At 36.8% G+C, this 20,533-nt stretch overlaps 1 protein-coding gene across 1 annotated transcript in view; it reads right to left on the reverse strand.

Annotated features, from left to right (window-relative positions):
* Window positions 1–7,427, reverse strand: part of pde4d (phosphodiesterase 4D, cAMP-specific) — a 124,978-nt gene extending 117,551 nt beyond the window's left edge. The window contains exon 1 of the mRNA XM_059523045.1: window positions 6,705–7,427. Coding sequence (XP_059379028.1) covers window positions 6,705–6,982 — 278 coding nt within the window. The 5' untranslated portion in view covers window positions 6,983–7,427. The remainder of the gene's footprint in view (window positions 1–6,704) is intronic.
* Window positions 7,428–20,533: the final 13,106 nt, after the last annotated feature.

Raw genomic sequence — 20,533 nt, forward strand, 5'->3', positions numbered from 1 at the left:
TTCTGTTGTACTGCAAGTCATGAATGCATGTGTGCATGTGTGGTCCAAAAAGATAACACATGCTTTGTTCTGACTCCTCTTTTCCTTTATCTCCAAGCTTTCTTTTCTTTGTAACTAACTAATTTTTTTTTTTTTTTACCAAAAATAAATAAATAAATACATCAGCAAAAAGTGATTCAGATTTAGTGATCTCATTTTCTCTGGTACATTTCATCGTTTCGATCACTTCTCAAACCTGTCCTTCAGCCTCCTATATTAGCTGTGTGGGTTTCTTAGATCATTCATGCAAGATATTTTCTATTCCTGTATAAACTGCATGAAGCATACGCAAACAAATAAAAAGCATACAGATCTCAAATATATTGCATTTCTGTCACTGCACTACTCAGTCCTGAGCCGAGATGATGCATGTTCTCTATTGTTGCCAGGGAAAGCTGCATAGTAAGCCGAGCCAGTGAGTCATAAACCCAGGTAGAGGCTGCAGGTACTCTAACCCCTGGGATCAGAGCATCCAGCTTAAGAGATCGGACCTAATCCTCCAGAGGTGTCGTGTAACACCAACTCAAAACCTTGGAGGGAAAAAGGACATGATTACATGCATTTGGATCAGAACTGAGGAGAACAGCGGTATGATTAAGAAACATATATTCCTGATAGTCGTATGGTACTGTCCTTTACTACATATATATATATATATATATATATATATATATATATATACACATACATATTAAAAAATAAAATAACATTACTAGATGGAAGATTTTGGTCAGACCGCCCACCCCCACCACAGAGAATCAGGAGAATTAATAAGTGTACTTGTACCCAAAATAAATGTGTGTCAAAAAAAGTTTTCCATAAAACTGAAAAAGAGGGAGGGGTGACCAGCATATGTAAAAACTAGAGCAACATCAGTTCCCCTGAGCAACTCAGTCCTCTTCATTTGTGACATAAATTTCTCTTTGGCGCCACAGACCCCCTGAAGCCGGTTTTTCTATGACTAATAATGTCATGTTTGTTTCTGCCGACCATGGGAGTGAATCCTGTCCTTTACTTGGAAGAAGTGGGTCAGATTATTTTTTAACAATGCCAATTTATAAAATATAATACTGATTTTTGTGCAGTGGCAGCATTCAATTTCTGTGCTCAGAAGTCTCATCTGTGAATTAAAACCAATGGAAATGATGAATTCACCAAAAAATCACTGATATTCCCATTTTGTACTAGTAATTTACACATTTTTCACATTAACACACAGTACCACTGTTTGATTCTTTTCTGAATTCAATGGGAACACCGATCTACCTGAATTCTTGCTGCACATAAATCAAACCCACTCATGGGAGACACTATCCCTGTGTTTATAGAAAGAATGAATGCTCTACCAGTGACAGCTCTCTTCATCACAGGTGAAAGCCTCAGCAACCAGGCCCCAGTTATCACTGCAATCAAATATGTAGTGTATCACAGGACTTAGACTCACAGAGAATACAAATGCAACAGTATTGATTTGTATTGACGTCAACCCACATACTGTAAGGGCTGATGGTGCCACAAATTAGAATTTTCTAGTCATCAAAATAAATAAATAAATAATTACAATAATAATAAAGAATAAAAAATCTTTTTTGAGCACCAAATCATTAGCCAATCAGATAATTCTTTATCAGATATCTTCATTATTTCTGAATGATCATGTGACACTGAAGACTGGAAATGAGGAAAATTCAATTCTGACATCAAAGGAATAAATGAGATTTTAAAATATTTACATACTGTTATTTTACATGTTAATAATATTACACTATAGTACACTTTCTACACTATTTATGAACAAATAAATGCAGTGTACAAGACTTCTTTCATTATATATATATATATATTTTTTTTTTTTTGGTGGTTTTTATAACATACAGTACAGACCAAAAGTTTGGACACACCTTCTCATTCAAAGAGTTTTCTTTATTTTCATGACTATGAAAATTGTAGAGTCACACTGAAGGCATCAAGGGCTATTTGACCAAGAAGGAGAGTGATGGAGTGCTGCGCCAGATGACCTGGCCTCCACAGTCACCGGACCTGAACCCAATCGAGATGGTGTAGGGGTGAGCTGGACCGCAGACTGAAGGCAAAAGGGCCAACAAGTGCTAAGCATCTCTCGGGGAACTCCTTCAAGACTGTTGGAAGACCATTTCAAGTGACTACCTCTTGAAGCTCATCAAGAGAATGTCAAGAGTGTGCAAAGCAGTAATCAAAGCAAAAGGTGCCTACTTTGAAGAACCTAGAATATGACATATTTTCAGTTGTTTCACACTTTTTTGTTATGTATATAATTCCATATATAATTCCACATGTGTTAATTCATAGTTTTGATGCCTTCAGTGTGAATCTACATGTAATGATAAAAGACTTCCTAGTCATCGGGAAGAAGGAGGCGGGAACCGGCGGACAATCAAATAAAATTTTAATAATTTAAAATTAACACAAAACAGCGCACCAGCCCCTCACGGACGACTGGTGCGCTCAAATAAAAATCAAAACACAACTAAAATCCCAGGCCTGGTCCTCTCTCGTCCTTCACTGTCGTCGCTCCAGTTTTAAATCCTTCCATCTCCTACGTGGGACTCGAGACCGGCGGTGGGCCGCAGGTGCCACTGATTTGCCCAATCATTGCCGGCCTCCCTCCTTGTTCCCACGTCCCTCGGCCCCGCCCCACTCGCCACATACCCCCATCGCCCCTCCGGCGGGGACCGCTCACGGGGACCTGCGGGAACCTGGGGATAGGACAGACGAGGCGAGAGAAAAGGAGATGGAAGGAGGAGCGACAGAGACGAGAGAGGGGAGAGAGAAAAAAAATAAAAAATTCGGTTCCCAGACGCACTGCTGCTCGGCCCTCCACCAGCTGGGTGATCTCCTCCGCGGTGCCTGGCGGTGGCACTGGACGGCCCTCGGCAGACGGCACGACACTCCTCCGCCACCCGGTGGACGGCGACGGCTCCTCCGGTTTAGGGCAGCCGGCAGGAGTCCCCCGTTCCCTGCTCCTCCCCGTTCCGGCGGATGGCAGCAGGCTCCGGCCACCTGCCGAACGGCGCCGACTCCTCCGCTCCCTCACGGACGGCAGCCGTCTCTCCACATCGTGGGCGGCCGGTAGCGAGCTCGCCCGTCCCCGGCAACTCGCTCCAGTCCACCGCCTCGAGCGTCCATGGCGGCACACTCCTCGCCTGCTCGTTGGCACCGCGGATTCACCACAGCGGTGAGGGATCTTCAGCAGCGTGTCCCTCCTTCTCCCGGGCTTCGACACCACTGTAATGATACAAGACTTCCTAGTCATCGGGAAGAAGGAGGCGGGAACCGGCGGACAATCAAATAAAATTTTAATAATTTAAAATAAACACAAAACAGCGCACCAGCCCCTCACGGACGACTGGTGTGCTCAAATAAAAATCAAAACACAACTAAAATCCCAGGCCTGGTCCTCTCTCGACCTTCACTGTCGTCGCTCCAGTTTTATATCCTTCCATCTCCTACGTGGGACTCGAGACCGGCGGTGGGCCGCAGGTGCCACTGATTTGCCCAATCATTGCCGGCCTCCCTTCTTGTTCCCACGTCCCTCAGCCCCGCCCCACTACAATTTTCATAGTCATGAAAATAAAGAAAACTCTTTCAATGAGAAGGTGTGTCCAAACTTTTGGTCTGTACTATATATATGGCTAGAAATTATCATTTTTCAGTCAGTCTAACTAACACTTTATTCAGACAATTTTAACAGACAGTCTGAACTGATGGAATGAATAAAACTTAGTAATGCTGTTTTTGCTACTGAAGTTTAAAAAGTTTGGCATCTGTCTTAAACTCATACTCACTACTCGCAAAACATATGTTCATTTACACTTTGATATTCATTGGGAATCAAACATGCTGGCGCTAGCACCATGATCATACAAAGGAGTCTAATGATAGCAAAATAAACTAGCTTAATTTTATAATCACCAGCAAATTCATTATAAATATATCATCGATATTAAATATATTGCAAATCAGCTCTATTGTGCACCAGGAGCACTCTGGATTTAAAGCAAAAAAGCTTTATCTGCATCTAGAGGCAGTTCTGCAACATGATGCATATCAGGTCTCTGAGGGATTTGGCTGTCTGCGTGTGCGTTTCTGTGTACAAAACAGTAGTACAACTGAGACTACTTTAGAAACCAAATCCATGCTGCCTGACAGGCAGAATATCTGCACTATAAAGATGTCACTGAGAGACAGGGTTAATATATTTTTGTTTAAATTAACATGCCAAAATAAACAAAAAAAAACACATCACTGCATTGCACAGGGGTTCACCTCACAATGATAACACCATCTTCACAGTCCCCAATTGTTGGCTAATCAGAGAAGATCTTAAGTGTCTCAACTTACTGATCTTACCACTATCTATCAGGATGAACTCCTATGATCGAGAGGTTTAAAGTAACAGCACTCACACACAGCTGCACAGCAAACATGTTCACATCTCAGGTGTTTCCAGCGACCAGTGCGACAATTAGCTCTTGGGATCAGCTGACAGATGTGCATGGTGGTTTGTGCAGATATTGGTTCCTTTCAAGCCAATTTCTTGGTACAATGCACAAAGGAGGCAATGAACAGAAAGGTTCAGTCATAATTTATAAAAAGAGCTTCTTGCACAGCATGTCAAAACAACCAAAGCACTGTTTTACAATCCATTTTAGAATAAACGTCATACTACATAATTCTTCAGCATAAAAATTGCATTCACAAAAAGAACAACATTAGTAAAAAGTATTTTTTACTGAACATCAAAAGTTTTTGCATAAAATCCTAGTCAAGCAAGCCCTAGATGTTGCTATTTTTGTCCATAAAGCTGATATAACCACTGCTTTTGAAAGCACTAAAAAACATTAGCTAGATGCTGCTCACATTAAGTCACTGAACATCATTTCACAAACACTGAGAACAATTTGCTCAGCAAGGAAAACTCGAAATGAAGAGGTAAGATGGGCCTGGATATTAACGTTTTTATAAACATTCACAAAAGTGAGTCATACATTCTGGTCGTGGTCTAAATGTGTGGGGTTGAATATCACCCCCTCCGTGAGTCTCGAGGAAATCCATCTCCAGTAATGAGAAAATGGATTTAAATGGACTATAGAAGCAATTATCTGCATTATGATAAAAGGTAGGACTTGTTTTTCTTCCATTCTTGTTTAAACTGAACACTGACATCATAAATCGAGGTGCTTAGTTTCAAGACAAAAAAAATGTGTTTGCTTTTGCATACTTTGGGTTTGGGGAGTAAAGAGAGGAATCCTTGAGGAATAAGGACATAAAATAGTAAAATCTACAATGTCTTGTCAGGGTGAAAGATATAACATTTACATTTACCACTTAGTGCCAGTGTGAGGGCAGTACAGAAGGTAAGGAAACATTTCATTGCTCTGACCGAAAGGTATCAAATCTGTGACTAATGGTCTATTATTAGTTTGATTCAAGAGTATCATTCTGCATATTTCTGTCTATAACTAAGGCTCTCTCATAAACACTTTTCTTCAGGGAACATTTGAACCGTTGGTCTCCTCTTACCAAGTACTAGATCATCAGGGACTAGATGTGAAAGTCTGGTGTTCAGTTTGCAATGAACTGGTCTGTTATGGGTGTAAACAGTCTTATTTGTCATTCAGTGAATGAATGGAGAGCCGTGAAGGACAGCAGTTCTCGAGAGGGCTCTCCAGAGAGCAACAGACGTGAAAAGTACTTCTGCACGATCTCATCAAGAGAAGCCATGCCTCATGTTCTAAGCTAATTAAAAATATTGATTATAATTACCTAAACATTCAGTTCCTTTCTTGGCCATTTGCTAAACTGTTTGTACACGAAATACAGGCCCTTTATACTTAAACATTTTTAGATATTATTCAGACTCAAATCTGAGTCTGTCCATTCTGCAATCCATGTGTCGTATCTATTCCACATCAAGCCATTTTTCTGTCCAGACTGATAGCACAACAACAAAACCACAGCCAATAAAAAGAGTATTCTGATTCATTGCGCAGCATACCTTTTACTTGCATTACTTCTGTGACGCCTCTCCAGATGGCATCCGATTTTTCTTATTAATTTCTTTTGGACTAGTTAGAATAATATCACAATTTAAAGTTCAAGATATTCAAACATATTTATATATATATATATATATATATATATATATATATATATATATATATATATATATATATATATAAATGTTTTTTTTTTACATTAAGTTCCAACGAAATCAAAAAGAAATCTATTTACTGACAAAAGCTAACAAAACTCACTTGGCATATATACACAATTTAAACTTGCAATCTTTCTCTGCGACAAAAATGAACCAAAATGATTCATTTTTATCCTAGATTAATTTAGGATAAAGAAAAAAAAACTATATACATATATATACGTATATTATGCATACACACACAGATTCCCAGTTTATAGGCCTAAGGATGATATACTAATGTATCTGTTAGTACAAATTAAATACTCTACCTACATATAATGCGTTTAAAGAACTTATATAAAGTAATTACTGTCAAAATAATATATATATATATATATATATATATATATATGCACACACACATATACAAACACACACACACACATATATACGCCTTGTTTACTTGGACGGGCCAAAATGTTCTCACCGTTTGAGTCCTTGAAAGGATGATGGCCATGACATTCTTGACTTCTTTAAACCAGGACGGTTACCGGTATCCACAGCGTATGTCCGGTCCATGGTCCTGGGATTCAGGTATTTTTCCGTGTCAGAAAAGCCTCTCTGTCTCACCCGGTAGTTCTTGCGCGAGCCGAAAGAGTTCTGGATCTGAAGAGGAACCGGGCTCTGTTGCCTCCACAAATGTTTTGGCGCATTTCCATCGGTACCGGGAGAAACCAAAGTTGACACCTCGCTTCCGGCGTCCATTCTTGCAGTTGTGTCGACTCGCTAAAATTCGTCAAAACACTATATTTTGTGAGATAATTATTGCAACAAGCTTTGGTGGGAATAGTCCGAAACTTGGAAAACATCCATAAGAACGCGTAGTGTAAAGTGCACCATTAGTGCTATTTCCAAGAAAGCAATAATATTCTACATAAAATATGCAAAAGCACATAAACAGAAAAGTCCATTTTGATGTTCACTTTACTGGATTGACCCATTCTGTCCAATAGCTCAACGTCTATAGACATCTCTGCTTGCTTCTACCGTAATTTCCATAAAAATACAAAACTCCGGACAATAAACGCTTTTCCCGTCAAATTGGTTCCCAAATAAACTAGCAAATATTCGTGGTCCATGCAACAATATCAGCATCCCTGTCTCGCGCCTCGCCTGGACGGAAAACAACATCCAAGTGCTCTCAGCCTCCTCTCCACTTCACACAGAAGTGATACTGGGAGGGAGATCAATATTTATTCTGCACAGGTTGACTGACAGACCAGAGGGAGGAGCCTAATGCTCTTCGCACAATGCGGGAAAAAACTTTTTGTTAATTCCGAATCAGTCAGATGACTGGGGGGAAAAGATACAGTGGTGCTAAACAGCCCACTTAAATTTGATCAGTGTTTGGAATAGGTAGGTTAGGTAACGACGTTATTTTTTTCAGTAACGGGGTAATCTAATTAATTACTTTTCCCGTCGTTACAACGCCGTTAACATTACTGGACGTTAAATGCGGTGCGTTACTATGCATTGATAGAAAAAACTGTTTAATCCGAACGCACCCCTGGCTCACACAGCTAGTGAGGAGGTCGGTTAATAACGAGATAAGCGATTATGATTGGCTAAGGCAGAGTCATGTGTTTCATGGTAGCCAATCAGAGCTACTGTTTTTACACACATGCCGGCACACGCGCCAGCAGCGCCAAACACACACACACACACACACACGCAACTGCTAAACAGCGATTTGCAGCAGCAGCAGAGATGGGGAGTCAGGAACAATCCTATGAAAAGTTGGCATTTTCAAGGTGGAGATATAAGCACTACTTCAAATTCATTGTGGTCAAAGGCAAGAACGTGCATATAATGTATACATTATTTCCAGGAGCGAAGATTTTGTCGACATCCGCTGTAAGCAACTCTAATTTAATGAAGCATCTCACAGCGATACACGCATTTACAAAGCTAGTGGCCAAAAACACTTTTCTTACAAAGATAATACTTGAAGTGCAGGATAAAACTCTTGTTGTCTGTTGACGTGCAATAAATATAGAAAGTTATGTTCGAACACCTGTCTGTTCTACTCATTTCAACTGACTTGTTAAAACTGCTCAAAAAATAAAAATTATTTGACATATAGCAACTTTTTTTTTAAAACAGTAACGCAAATAGTTACTTTCCCTGGTAACGAGTTACTTTTATTATAGAGTAATTCAGTTACTAACTCAGTTACTTTTTGGAACAGTAGTGAGTAACTATAACTAATTACTTTTTTAAAGTAACGTTCCCAACAGTCAATTTTATACATTGATTTTATACAATTCTTCCTCTCTGGCTCTCTCTCATATATATATATATATATATATATATATATATATATGAATGATATTTTTTCTCTCACACACACATATACATACTAAATAAATTGTCATTATTATAATAATATTAATAATTGTCACAGACTGTGATGACGTGTTTCAATAGTAATCAGCATCATAAAACCTACAAAGTTTTTTTTTATATTTTCATTTTTTTTTTAAATTATGTATTTATAATGCTATACTTGTCTATATGACCTTTGCATCATATTACTTAAAAACTAGTTAACGTTGCTGTGAGGGTGTTTCTAATACCGAGTCTGTGGGAATGACAGTAAATTTGACATTGCTCACACTTCTGACTGCCGTTATCAATCGCTCTCTATTTTTTTCCCTCTTTTAGAAAGTTTTAAAAGTTTGTGGAGTTTTTCTTTTGCTATTTGAGCAAACAGGAATACAAAAATATATATTGGATGTAGTGTCCCATTTACTGCTATACAAGTTTACCCAACTATGATAACTTCCGCTTCTAAAAACCATTATATACAAATATTCATTACATATTTAATATATAATTGAATATATATTACAATTATATTTTAAAAAAATGTCATATTCTCACAAACGTTTGTGACGTTTAAACGTTTAAATAGTATATTTTATAGTATATAAGTTGTCACATTTAGTACAGTTTCAGTTTCATACACTCTCAGTTTTCTTTACATGAGCTGAGCAATACGGACAGCATCGTTTAGGTGTCAGTTCAACCTGAGTGAACGATAATCACTAAACAACCTAACAGAATCCTGAAGTCATAAGCATGAAATTACTTTTGACAGCAAATCTGTTCTTTACCCCTTCTCTCTTTTATCTAAGATAGATTATCAATCAAATACAATGTGAGTCAACCATCAGTTCAGGCACTAAAACCAAAGCGTTGTTCAAATGACTGTCCTGCATCTGACACAGCATTGACAGGAAGGCAATTCAAAGATAAGTGTGTTTGTCGGATAAAGCGCTCTTTCCATTAGAGGCAGCAGGGGAAAAAAGAATTGAGACAATTTATCCAGTGAAGTTGGCATATTAGAATATTCACTGAATTGTAAAGGGGGGAGCATGACCTTGTGAATTACAGCCTGGCATAAAATAGGGAAATTGATGCCTACACACAATCAAGATGCAAGGCTTATTCAGAGCAGAAGATGCAATTGAACACTAGGCAGTTTAACACAATTAAGACAATAGTTCATACTAGTGAGCATTAACAACAGTTTCTGAAATACAAGGCGAAATCTTCATTTGTGTATGCATTATTTCAACTTTTCTTATGTTTAATGCACAGTTTTCTTGACATCAAAATTCTCCAGTCCTCACAGTTGGAGACTGTGGGCTCCTGGGGTTTTGAAAAAACTATTTACCATAATCAAATGGGAAAAACAAGACTCATGCGTATAAAGTCTATGTGCCGTAGATGGGAACCGATGTTGCGTATCATTAAGCACTTGATTGACAGATTCTCCATCTCTAGCTGACGTTACTGTCAATCATCCTTTGCTTTAGGTGCTAATTATGAGAAAGTTGCTAGCTATCATTGAGTTGTCTTTGGTTGGACTCATAAGGCTACAAGACCATGTTAAAACCAACGACATACAATAAAAAGTTTGTATCTTTGTAATCTAAAGCAGTGGAACAATGTTTAATGAAAAAAAATGCAACTAACCATTTATTAAACTAGGACAGACTAAAAAATAGATGTGGTCTGTGCACATTCTCAAGAAAAATAAGAGCTGCTGACTCAAGGAAACCAGGTTGAAGTCAGACTTGGGTTAAATCCTGCTTCACCTCTCTCAGCCCTAACATAAAGTAATAGTTCACACAAAAATTGAATATTTGCTCAAAATGTATTCACCCTCGTGCCATCCAAGATATAAGAGTTTGTTTCTTTTTAGTATTAACGTTTTAGAATTGTTAAGTATTACATCACTTGCTCACTGATGGATCCTCTGCAGTGAATGGGTGCCGTCCGAATGAGAGACCGATCAGCTGATTAAAACTTCACAAAGTAATCAACAACTCCAGTCCACTGATTAATTTCGTCTTCACTGCAGAAAGCTATTTTATGGATAGAGGACTTGTATGTTAGCTGAAAGCAACGGATTGAAATTAAAAACATAAGTGATGAATTTGTTTACAAAAACATGCAACTTTTTGCATCACAAAATGTTAATTGATGGACTGTGGATTACATCTGGTTTACTGTGATGTTTTTATCAACTGTTTGGACTCTCATTCTGATGGCACTCATTCACTGCAGAGGATCCAATGGTGAGTAAGTAAAGTTACCTTTAGTGTAAATGGCATTTCACTTCTGTTTACACTGTTTGTATAGCATTTACCACTGTTTGAATTTAGTGTAAACAAGATGCTCTTTTTGATATTTACACTTGGTGCAAAGAGTAACACTATTTACAAACTGTGCAAACAGCATCTACCAGCAGTTCATGATGATACTGATTTAAGATTTCTTGTTTACTTTGGTTCAGTTGGGTCACTGATTATTTTCTTCAGTAAAATTAGTGGAGATTTTCTGATCTGAAGCATTTACATTTTACATACATGCGATAAAATGTGCTTGCTAAAATGTTGACACAAATACATTTTGGCTAATGTATAGCCTATAAACAGAATCATCAAAGTGCAGTTAAAACAATTGTTCTTGTAAAAAAAATGCAAGAGAAAATAAACAGATCAAAAGCACAATTAGCTCCAACACATCTAGATCAGACAAAAGCAGATTAGAGTTTTCTGTACGAGGTTCTTTGACCCATGTTAATTGCATTTTTGAAAGTAAAAATTTCTGTTTTATGTCAAAATTGGCTTTTAGACCTGCTAAAAAAATTTATAACATTGACATAGTAACTATATAACATTCAAAATGCAGTCTTTCTTTCTGTTAAATGGAACAAAAACAATAATCGTCAATAATGAGAATATAGATGATAAAAGCCCAGTATTTACCTGCTTGTATCTGCAGAGGTGATGGCAATGAGTGGAGGTGCTCTCAAGGGGAGGCTGGTGGGTCGAGGCTGGGCCGTCTCAGTCTCTGGTTTCCTCTCACAATAGTACTGCTCAGCCTGCCTGAAGGCCAAGGGGGGCAGCTGGATGGTTCGGCAGGAAAGTCTGCGGACCGCAAAGGGCTCCATGCAGAAGAGTGGACATGAATCTGGGGAGTCTGGGGAACAATCCGAGACCTGAAAAGGAGACAAGTTTCATTAATCATTATTTATCTTAACGCTTTACATATTTTTTTAGACCCTCACTAAAAATAGTCCACTCATTTAAGTAGAGATATATGAACTGTTAAAGTATGAAAATGAATAAGTCCTCACATGAACCTTCAGACTCATTTTCGCAAATAATTCAAGTACAGATTCTATTCAACAATTTAGAACAATGAGCAATTTGTTTTCTGACACGTTTCAAGTGTGATTTTCAGCCTTATACTAAAATTATTAACCTTAAAACATTTTTGAATTTGTAAACAGCAAAAAAATTATAAATATTGTGTGTTTTGAATGTTCTACTTTGGGGGGGGGGGGGGGGTTAATGGTTTAAGCAGCACACCCGTTTTAGAATGTTAAATAATAAACAAATAAACTTAAACTTGAGTGCCAAATCAGCATACTAGAGGGATTTCTAAAGGATCGTGTGACAAATATCCATCCATCATTCCTATTTGTTGCAATCCTCGGCCCTCTATTCTTTTGACAATATGGTTCTGAAGACCTATCAGAGAACCCTCATTCCCTCTGAATTCAACAAGCCGATATTGATTTGATACAGAGAGACCAGCTCTATCCAAACAGCCTCAGGACAAAGTAGAAAACACAAATCACCATTGATTCACACAGAAAGGCTCCCCACTTATTGTCCTTCAGGCACCAAACGCAAAATGCACTGAAAAACGGTTAAATTATCCTGAAAGATAAATTATTTCATAAGTCTTAGTCAAAAAAAACAATTCGGATTTCTGACTGAAGGCAGAATCAGTACCTGTGCTCAAAGACAGGTCTACAAGGCATTTACTTCTTTTCTGACTTTTTCCTTGTTTTTGGTTGTACAGAAAAACATCCCAAGAGGATGCATTTAAACGTATCACCTCATATATTATTAACCCTCTGTGGTCTAATGGGGTTTTGGGGGCCTGGGGAAGTTTTGACATGTGTTTTTGACTTTTGTGGGGGGTTTTTTCCAATTCCTTATAAACATATACATGGCTGAAAACACTGTATTCAGTACAAACTGGGCTACAATAATATGGAAACAGCATGTATGTACATGATTGTGTTTTAGAGAAAACAATATTTTATGTGTAGTTAGAGAAAAACTACAATTTTTAAGTCACTGAAATAAGGACATAAAACACATACAGAACATTTGTTCACAAGACTGACAAACCTCGAGACTGTAGCCTAGATTTTTTGCTTCAAAATGATGTTAAAATCATCTTGTTTACTCGCTCACAGAAAAATAATAGATTGATTAAAATTTTTGAAGACAATTTTTGTTTCTAAAGGGCATATGCGAGTAGGCGTGATTGACCATGAGTATTAGTGTGATTTAAACCTGAGGAGACAAAGGCCTGCATAATGAGCTGCTAATGAGCCTTTCAGTCAATTACTTAATTGCGTTCATTCAGATAGTGCTAAAAGCCAAAACAAGGTATCCCATGTGAACGGAAGAGTTTAAAATAGTTCTGGGCTATTAATTTACCTCTTCACAGAAAACAATGTCTAACTTGTTGTTCCCAAGTTGTTTCTGTGGCATTGCGTTAGCAGTGCAAAAGGTTGTGGGTTCAATCCCCAGGGATTTTACACATACTGGTAAAAAATAAATCAAAATGTATAGACTGAATGCACTGTAAGTTGCTTTGGATGAAAGTGTCTGCTAAATGTGTGTATATGTGTCTCAATCCTATTGTAGGTGATTTATTAGGGGACAAAAGTGTTGATACAAAGGGACATTTCATCTAGAAACTCAAGTTTCATATTTTTTTATATTTCATATTTAATTAATATTTCAACCATAATCAGAGTAGCGATAGGTGGAGTTTGAATACAGCAATGTTTGTAAAGTGTGTTTATTATATTTTAAATAAAACATACATATACACATGAATTATATTAAATTGCATCTCTTTAACAGACTTTTTAGTTTTGATAAATCAGATATTAACTAAAAAACAAATTTTCTATCTAAATTAGCGCTGCCCAACTGTGAAATAAGAGTATTAAACAGAAAATAAATGTCTTTTGATTAAAGGTGAGAGCAGTAAACGTCTCACCTTTCTACACTGATGGCTGTAGTCACATCCCGTGAAAAACACATCAACTGCAAGGAAACACGCTGACTTTCGGGGGAACACCCCAATCTTATTGCCAAATGAAATATGCAGCATCAGCTGACTCATAAATAAGCAAGTTAATACAGAAATCTTTGATCCAATTACCAGCGTCAATTACCAGAGGCGTCACATATATAAACATTTTAATTATCATCACTAATGCTTTGTAGAGCTCCACTGCGTTTGAAATATTGGTAAATGTGATTTCAGAGAGGAATGATTAAAGGTGTCACATGGGCAAAGACCGGCACCCGAATGAGGTACTCTCTCAAGTGAGACCCGATGATATTTAACTAGCAGGCTTCAAAGCAGATTTTTTCTTTTACTGTGGACTGATATCTACATTTTCAGAAATGCTCTGGGATTCACTCATCAGGTATCTTAAAGTGTCCATACGACATTTAGAGAAGGTAAACAGCTTGGATGGTTTAATATGTCATTCAAACACTAAAGAACAATGCACTGAATTTAATGTATTAATTATGATAAAGATGAAGAATCAAGAATGAAGGATGATGTGAAAATTAAAACAGACTAAATGAGCTGTAACTCAAACACAAAGGCACTTCTGACATTATAAAGTCATTCAAACAAAAACACTTTAGACATCATAGACACATCATAAAGCACCATAAATGAATCACAGTTATATGAAGTTATTTTTGGCGGGCCAATGGAGCCTCGGCATTGCCCCGGGCTTTTGTGATGTGAGCAGTAACACAGGTGATGATAAAAGTGATGAGAGTCTATTATCATGTCGCCTAGAGCTGAATGACAGCAGGTCAGTGATGAATCTTAATTCATTAATCTTCTTATAAAAGACTACACTTCATCTGCCTCCTCCTGACTAGTTGGGCTTCTTCGCCCGAAAACGGGCGAAAACTTGAACGTTTTGAAATGTTTAATTTTTTTGCTTCATCGGATGGGGATGAAACTTGGTGACTTTTGTTGTATTACCTATATGAACACACAAAAAAATCAAGGAGATGATTCTGATATGTTAAAGGGTCGTAAAAAAAAAAAGTCACACTTAGCTTCCTCCCGCCCGAAAACGGGCGACATAGGAAATGAATGGGAAATACGAAAAAATAGGAAAACTCAGAGAAACTTTTGGTGGTACAAGCTACAGATCAGCAACTGTGCTGAAAAAAAGTGTACAGCAATGAAGGGGTGACACTCTAGAACATCAAGAGTGCAAATAAGACCCCCCCCCCCACACACACACGCACACAAACACACACACACATACACAGATAAACTGGCGACTGCGACAGCAAATTTGTAGAATATTCCACATAAAATCAATAAATGAAAAAAAAAACTTGCTCAAATGCACACACACACACACACACACACAGAGAGAGAGAGAGAGAGAGAGAAAGAGAGAGACTGGTAAGACTGCAACAGCAAATTTTGAGAATATGCAAAAATAAATAAATAAAAAATACAAAAAGAGACTCGCTCAAATGCAACACACACACACACACACACACATTCACTCACACACACACACATTCACTCACACACACACACACACACACACACACACATTGTGTTCCCTTTCTAACCAAATGCTATAGTTTGATTGTAATCATAATGCAAAACCTGATACTTATCTAAACATTTTTGTTAAGAAAATAAAGTAATCATCTTTTAGAATATCTAAATGTATATCTAAATAAAAAAAACGAATAAGATAGAGAAATCATGTCTAAAACAACAAAAGGAATCAAAAAGCCTTTCTATATAGGATATATAGGAAGCTATAGGCAGCCTACAGGCTGGTACAGGACATTACACAAAAGTGGCTATTTTTTAAAGCCACTAGATGAAGTTCTTCTCCTGGAACATTTTTTTTTTTAGGCTGGCACTCTATTTTGATGTGAAATGCTGCATTTATTGAATTTTTTTTTAATAAATATAAAATAAAAAATGATATATTAATTCTAATGGAAAAAATAGCTCATAAAAATTATATAATTAATTCAAAGTATCATAAAAAATTCTAAAATTTCTAAATAATAATCAGAAAACATTATAGAACAAAAATATATTTGATTGGTTATCCTGGGAAAAAGTAAAGTACAATTTTAAGGCTTCGCCCGTTTTCGGGCGGGAGGAAGCTAAGTGTGACCCATTTACGAAGAAGCCCAGAGGGTTAATAACTAAAGGCCTCCCAGAATATAAATAAACAACTGGATGTTTATTAGATTTTTTTAGATACATTGGCTGTTTATTAGATACATTTGGGTTAAAGAATGAATAAGTTAATACTTATTTTGAATAAGTGAATGATAATGCTATACTAGTAGCACTATAGCTGTTCCCTGGAGGCCTTTTTTATCCCACATTATATTAACATATAAAAACAAATGGCAAATGACAATGGAAGTTTTAATATAGAATATCATTTGAATAAAAGAAGATGGTTAAATATATATATATATTTATATAGGAAAGGTCCGTTGTCATTCACTAGCAGCAATTAAAAGTTTTGGGTCAGTAAGAATTTTTTTTATGTTTTTGAAAGACATCTTATGCTCACCAAGGCTGCATTTATTTAATCAACAGTAAAAAAAAAAAAAAAAAAAACGACGATATTTTGAAGTATTGCTACAATTTAAAAAAAGGTTTTCTTATTTCAATATACGTTAAAATGTAATTTATTCCTATGAATGCAAAGCTGAATTTTCAGAAGTCATTACTCCAGTCTTCATTGTCACATGATCCTTCAGAAATCATTTTAAAATGCTGATTCAGTGTTCAAAACACCTTTCTTATTATTAATGTTGAGCTGCTTAATATTTGTGTATACCACAATACAGCTTTTTTCAGGATTCATTGATGGATGTAAATAGAAATCTTTTGTAACATTATAAATGTCTATATGGTCACTTTAATCAATTCAATGCATCCTTACTACATAAAGTATCAATTTATAAATAAACAAACACATAAATACATACATATCTTATTGACCCCAACCTTTTGAACAGTAGTACACACATGCAGAAATTGCACATTTAAGTGCTACACATGGACACAAAGTTGGTAGAGGAGCTCAGCAACACTACAGTTCACGGGTCACTGTTTCAGTCCTGGACCCCCACTGTACCATCTGTTTTGAGATTTAACCAAAGCTAGCTGCTCTGTCTGCTGGTGCCCGAAGATGATTAATAAACCTCTTAACCGACTCCAGTAATTACTCAATGCTTGTAAAATGTCCAGTGCAATCAATAAAAGTTGCTCATATTGAGATTAATTGTCAGTGCATATGTATGGCATGAATGATTTTAGTGCACTCACGTTCTCCAATTGACTTTCTCCACTGCTGGCATTCTCTTGCATTGTTTGTCCCCCAGATAAAAGTTGAGGTTTCAGCCTCAGAATGTAGGGTGTCCTAGAACAAATCAAATAAAAGGAGCTTTGTCATCATACAAATCATGATACTTGCAAAGTAAGGTGAGAACAGACTCCACAAGACCACGTCCACATTTTGGCTCAAAATCCCATTTAGACTACTATCAGAAAACATCTTGTGTAATTCTGACATCAGAAACTGCATTTGAACAAATGTACTTGTCTTTTCATCAGTGAGTCTGTGGTCCTTAGGGGCAAGCTGAAAAGCATAGACTGCAGTGTGTCACAAATATGCTTGCACACACTGAGCTATGTCACATTTCTCATTAAGAATCGTTGTATGCATTTGATTTGGCCTTTAAAATTATTGTTCTTTTCTTAAATTAGAGCATCATAAATTATTCCTAAGGCAGAACAAGCTATGTCCTATTTGAAGTTGGCCAGTTCTACAAAGTCACTTGTTTTACAAAGTCACTTTCAACAAGGCGGAAAAAAAACTAACTGAATCTTTGACAGATGCTTGCTGCTTTGAATAATAAGTTAGCATTTCATGAATTTCTTCTAGGCATCCTTGGTTTTAAAATAAGCATGTAGATCTATCATTTTAAAATAGTAAATTCAGATTCCTAACTGTGAAGTATTCTAGAACCTAAAACATACTATAATATTTCCAAAGGTGGGTGATTATTCATGCCAATGCATTATTACTTGGGTAGGCAAGTCTTTTGTTGCAGGCATAATTCTGCCGATTTGAAGAAAAACTTCTATAATTCACAAGGTGAAATCATTCTTTTCTTTCTCTGGATTCCTCCTCTTTTTTTCTGAAAACATAATCAATTCAGAACAGCACAAAACTGAATATGGCCAAAAGCAATAGAGTGCAGGGAGTCTTGTGATGGACTGGCTGTGCATCCAGGGAGCTTCCATGCTTGTGGCTCAAGATGCTGGGTTAGGCTCCAGCTCCCCACAACCCTAATAAAAATTGGATGGATAGATGACTTCTTTTAAAATATTTTAAAATACAGTTTATAAAATTGAAGGCAATTTTTTTCAGCTCTTTGGGGAACCCAAAATTATTCTTTGTTTTAAATTCAATCTGAAACTGAAATCAACAGACTTAGCACAAATATACAGAATATGATGAGCTAAATTGAAAAAAAAAACATATTGCACACTAAAACAAAATCTGGAAAGAATGCTATAAACAATCTTTTCTTACAGAGTATTTCCTATTCATAATGTAAATAGCTGTGCAACATGAAATGTCTAAGGAATGATTTTCCCCCAAATAGCCTTATAATCTGAAGTCTCTATCACCATCTAGTGGCTATATTGTAGAAGAATAAATTCACATTAACATGCTGAATCTGCAGCAAAAATTAATGTAAACCCTTTATATGATTTAAAATAAGTACATTATATAGAATGTATTCATGTAGCATTAAGTATAATTCAGATTATGTACTAAATGTGAAAGTTTTCTGACCACTCTTCACTACTACAGCTCCCTTGACATTGTACTATTTACAGTCTCAGTGCTGAAAATGTATACTCGCTCTCAGACAATTATTTCCCCAGGCAAATATTTGTGTGTACCAAAGGCTAAAATAGGCATATGTCAATTATTGTTTACAGAATATTTTCCATGGGAAGCACAACACAACCTTTTCCACTTACTTTTGATCAAACACAACCCACAGCATCCTCTATAAAATAAATGTAAATAAATCTTTAATTCATGCACATGGCATGTTGATATTTTTAATCAAAAGTTATTTTCCTCTTGTTCTCTGCAAGGAAGAATGATATTTGCATGCTTGGGAAAAATGGCTGCACTGTTTTCCTTTTGATGTTGTTCCAGGAATGGCTTTTCAACCTTTGCGCACAGGATGTTAGATGAGGCATTTTAAATCACAATCTTAAAATGGAAAATGTGCAAAGGCTTTTTTATTCCATATATCCTGTGGGGGGAGAGGAGAAGAGCAACTTTTCAAGAACCTGTCATGTTAATGTGCTCACAATAGAACGAGACAGCATTGATATATGCTAATAGCAATTTAAAATAAAAGGTTTAGTGATAGATCCTCTGGTAATGAATGAAATGTAAATACAAGCAGCATCTTGTTAGAGACAGTTAATGTGATGAAGACAACCTTTTATCATTCAAAATTGCAAGATTTTTATCCTTGTCATCATGAGTTATACTGACACCTAGCTGTGTGGATGCTGCATCACAAAAACATTTTTACATACCTATGCCATTTTAAAAATGCAAAATCTTCACTCAGCCATCAATTTATTAAGTGAGTTAAATGTCTTATAAAAAGAGGGATAAAATAAATGTATGGGGGGGAGACACTAGACTTGCCTAGATTGTCTGGCCTGTCATAGTTCATTCGTTCTTGCCACCGCCTGAGGGTCCCTTACTAGTTTCCTCTCATGTTCCTTAAGCTGATTTAACGAATAAGGATTAGCCAGGAAGATTCTTGTGTGGGCATATGCCCCCAAATAACATTCATATGATGGAAAAAGCAAACTGTCAATTTTGGCACACTGTGATGAGATCTGATTGACCTTTAAAGCATGAATTTATGCAATTCATTGGGTTAGCATGAAACAACAGCATGAAAATGTGCCTGTCTCGAGTGCCTGGATCAACGATTCATTCTCAGGCATGCCTCCATATTTTCCAACCATTTTTAATGGGTTTGAAATAAAATATTCTACCTTAACTGTACCTAATGAGGGCTCAGACTATACACTGTGGAAACTGATGGCAAAGGAGCAGGAAAAAACGTCTGTTACCAAGAGCAATCAAAACGCAGCCAACTTCACCCATCCCTAACATTTCAGTGAACTACAGAGAGCAATTTGCATGGGACAAGTTTACACAAGGTTTAAATGTTCAAAGCAACAAAAGGGCATCGGACAGCCAACGATAGGTGGATGTTTAAATTAAGTTTCCAGTAAACTCAGTGCACAAAAGCTTTTGAATCAGAACATTCACAGTTCGTGAGGGAGACGTATTAGTGAACAGCAGGGGTCTGTACCCCTTACAAGTTTTAAGGCTGGTCATTACTAGTAATAATTACCTAGCGTAGCTATAAATGCAGCGATATTGTGCATTAAAATGTCATAAGGAACCAATTAGGAGCGCAGATGTTTTAAAGGGGAAGGGTGGTGTCATCAATGACATCATTAGCTGGCCTTTTCGACATCATATATCATCAC

This window comes from Carassius carassius, chromosome 34 (assembly GCF_963082965.1).
Source record: "Carassius carassius chromosome 34, fCarCar2.1, whole genome shotgun sequence".
Lineage (NCBI taxonomy): Eukaryota > Metazoa > Chordata > Actinopteri > Cypriniformes > Cyprinidae > Carassius > Carassius carassius.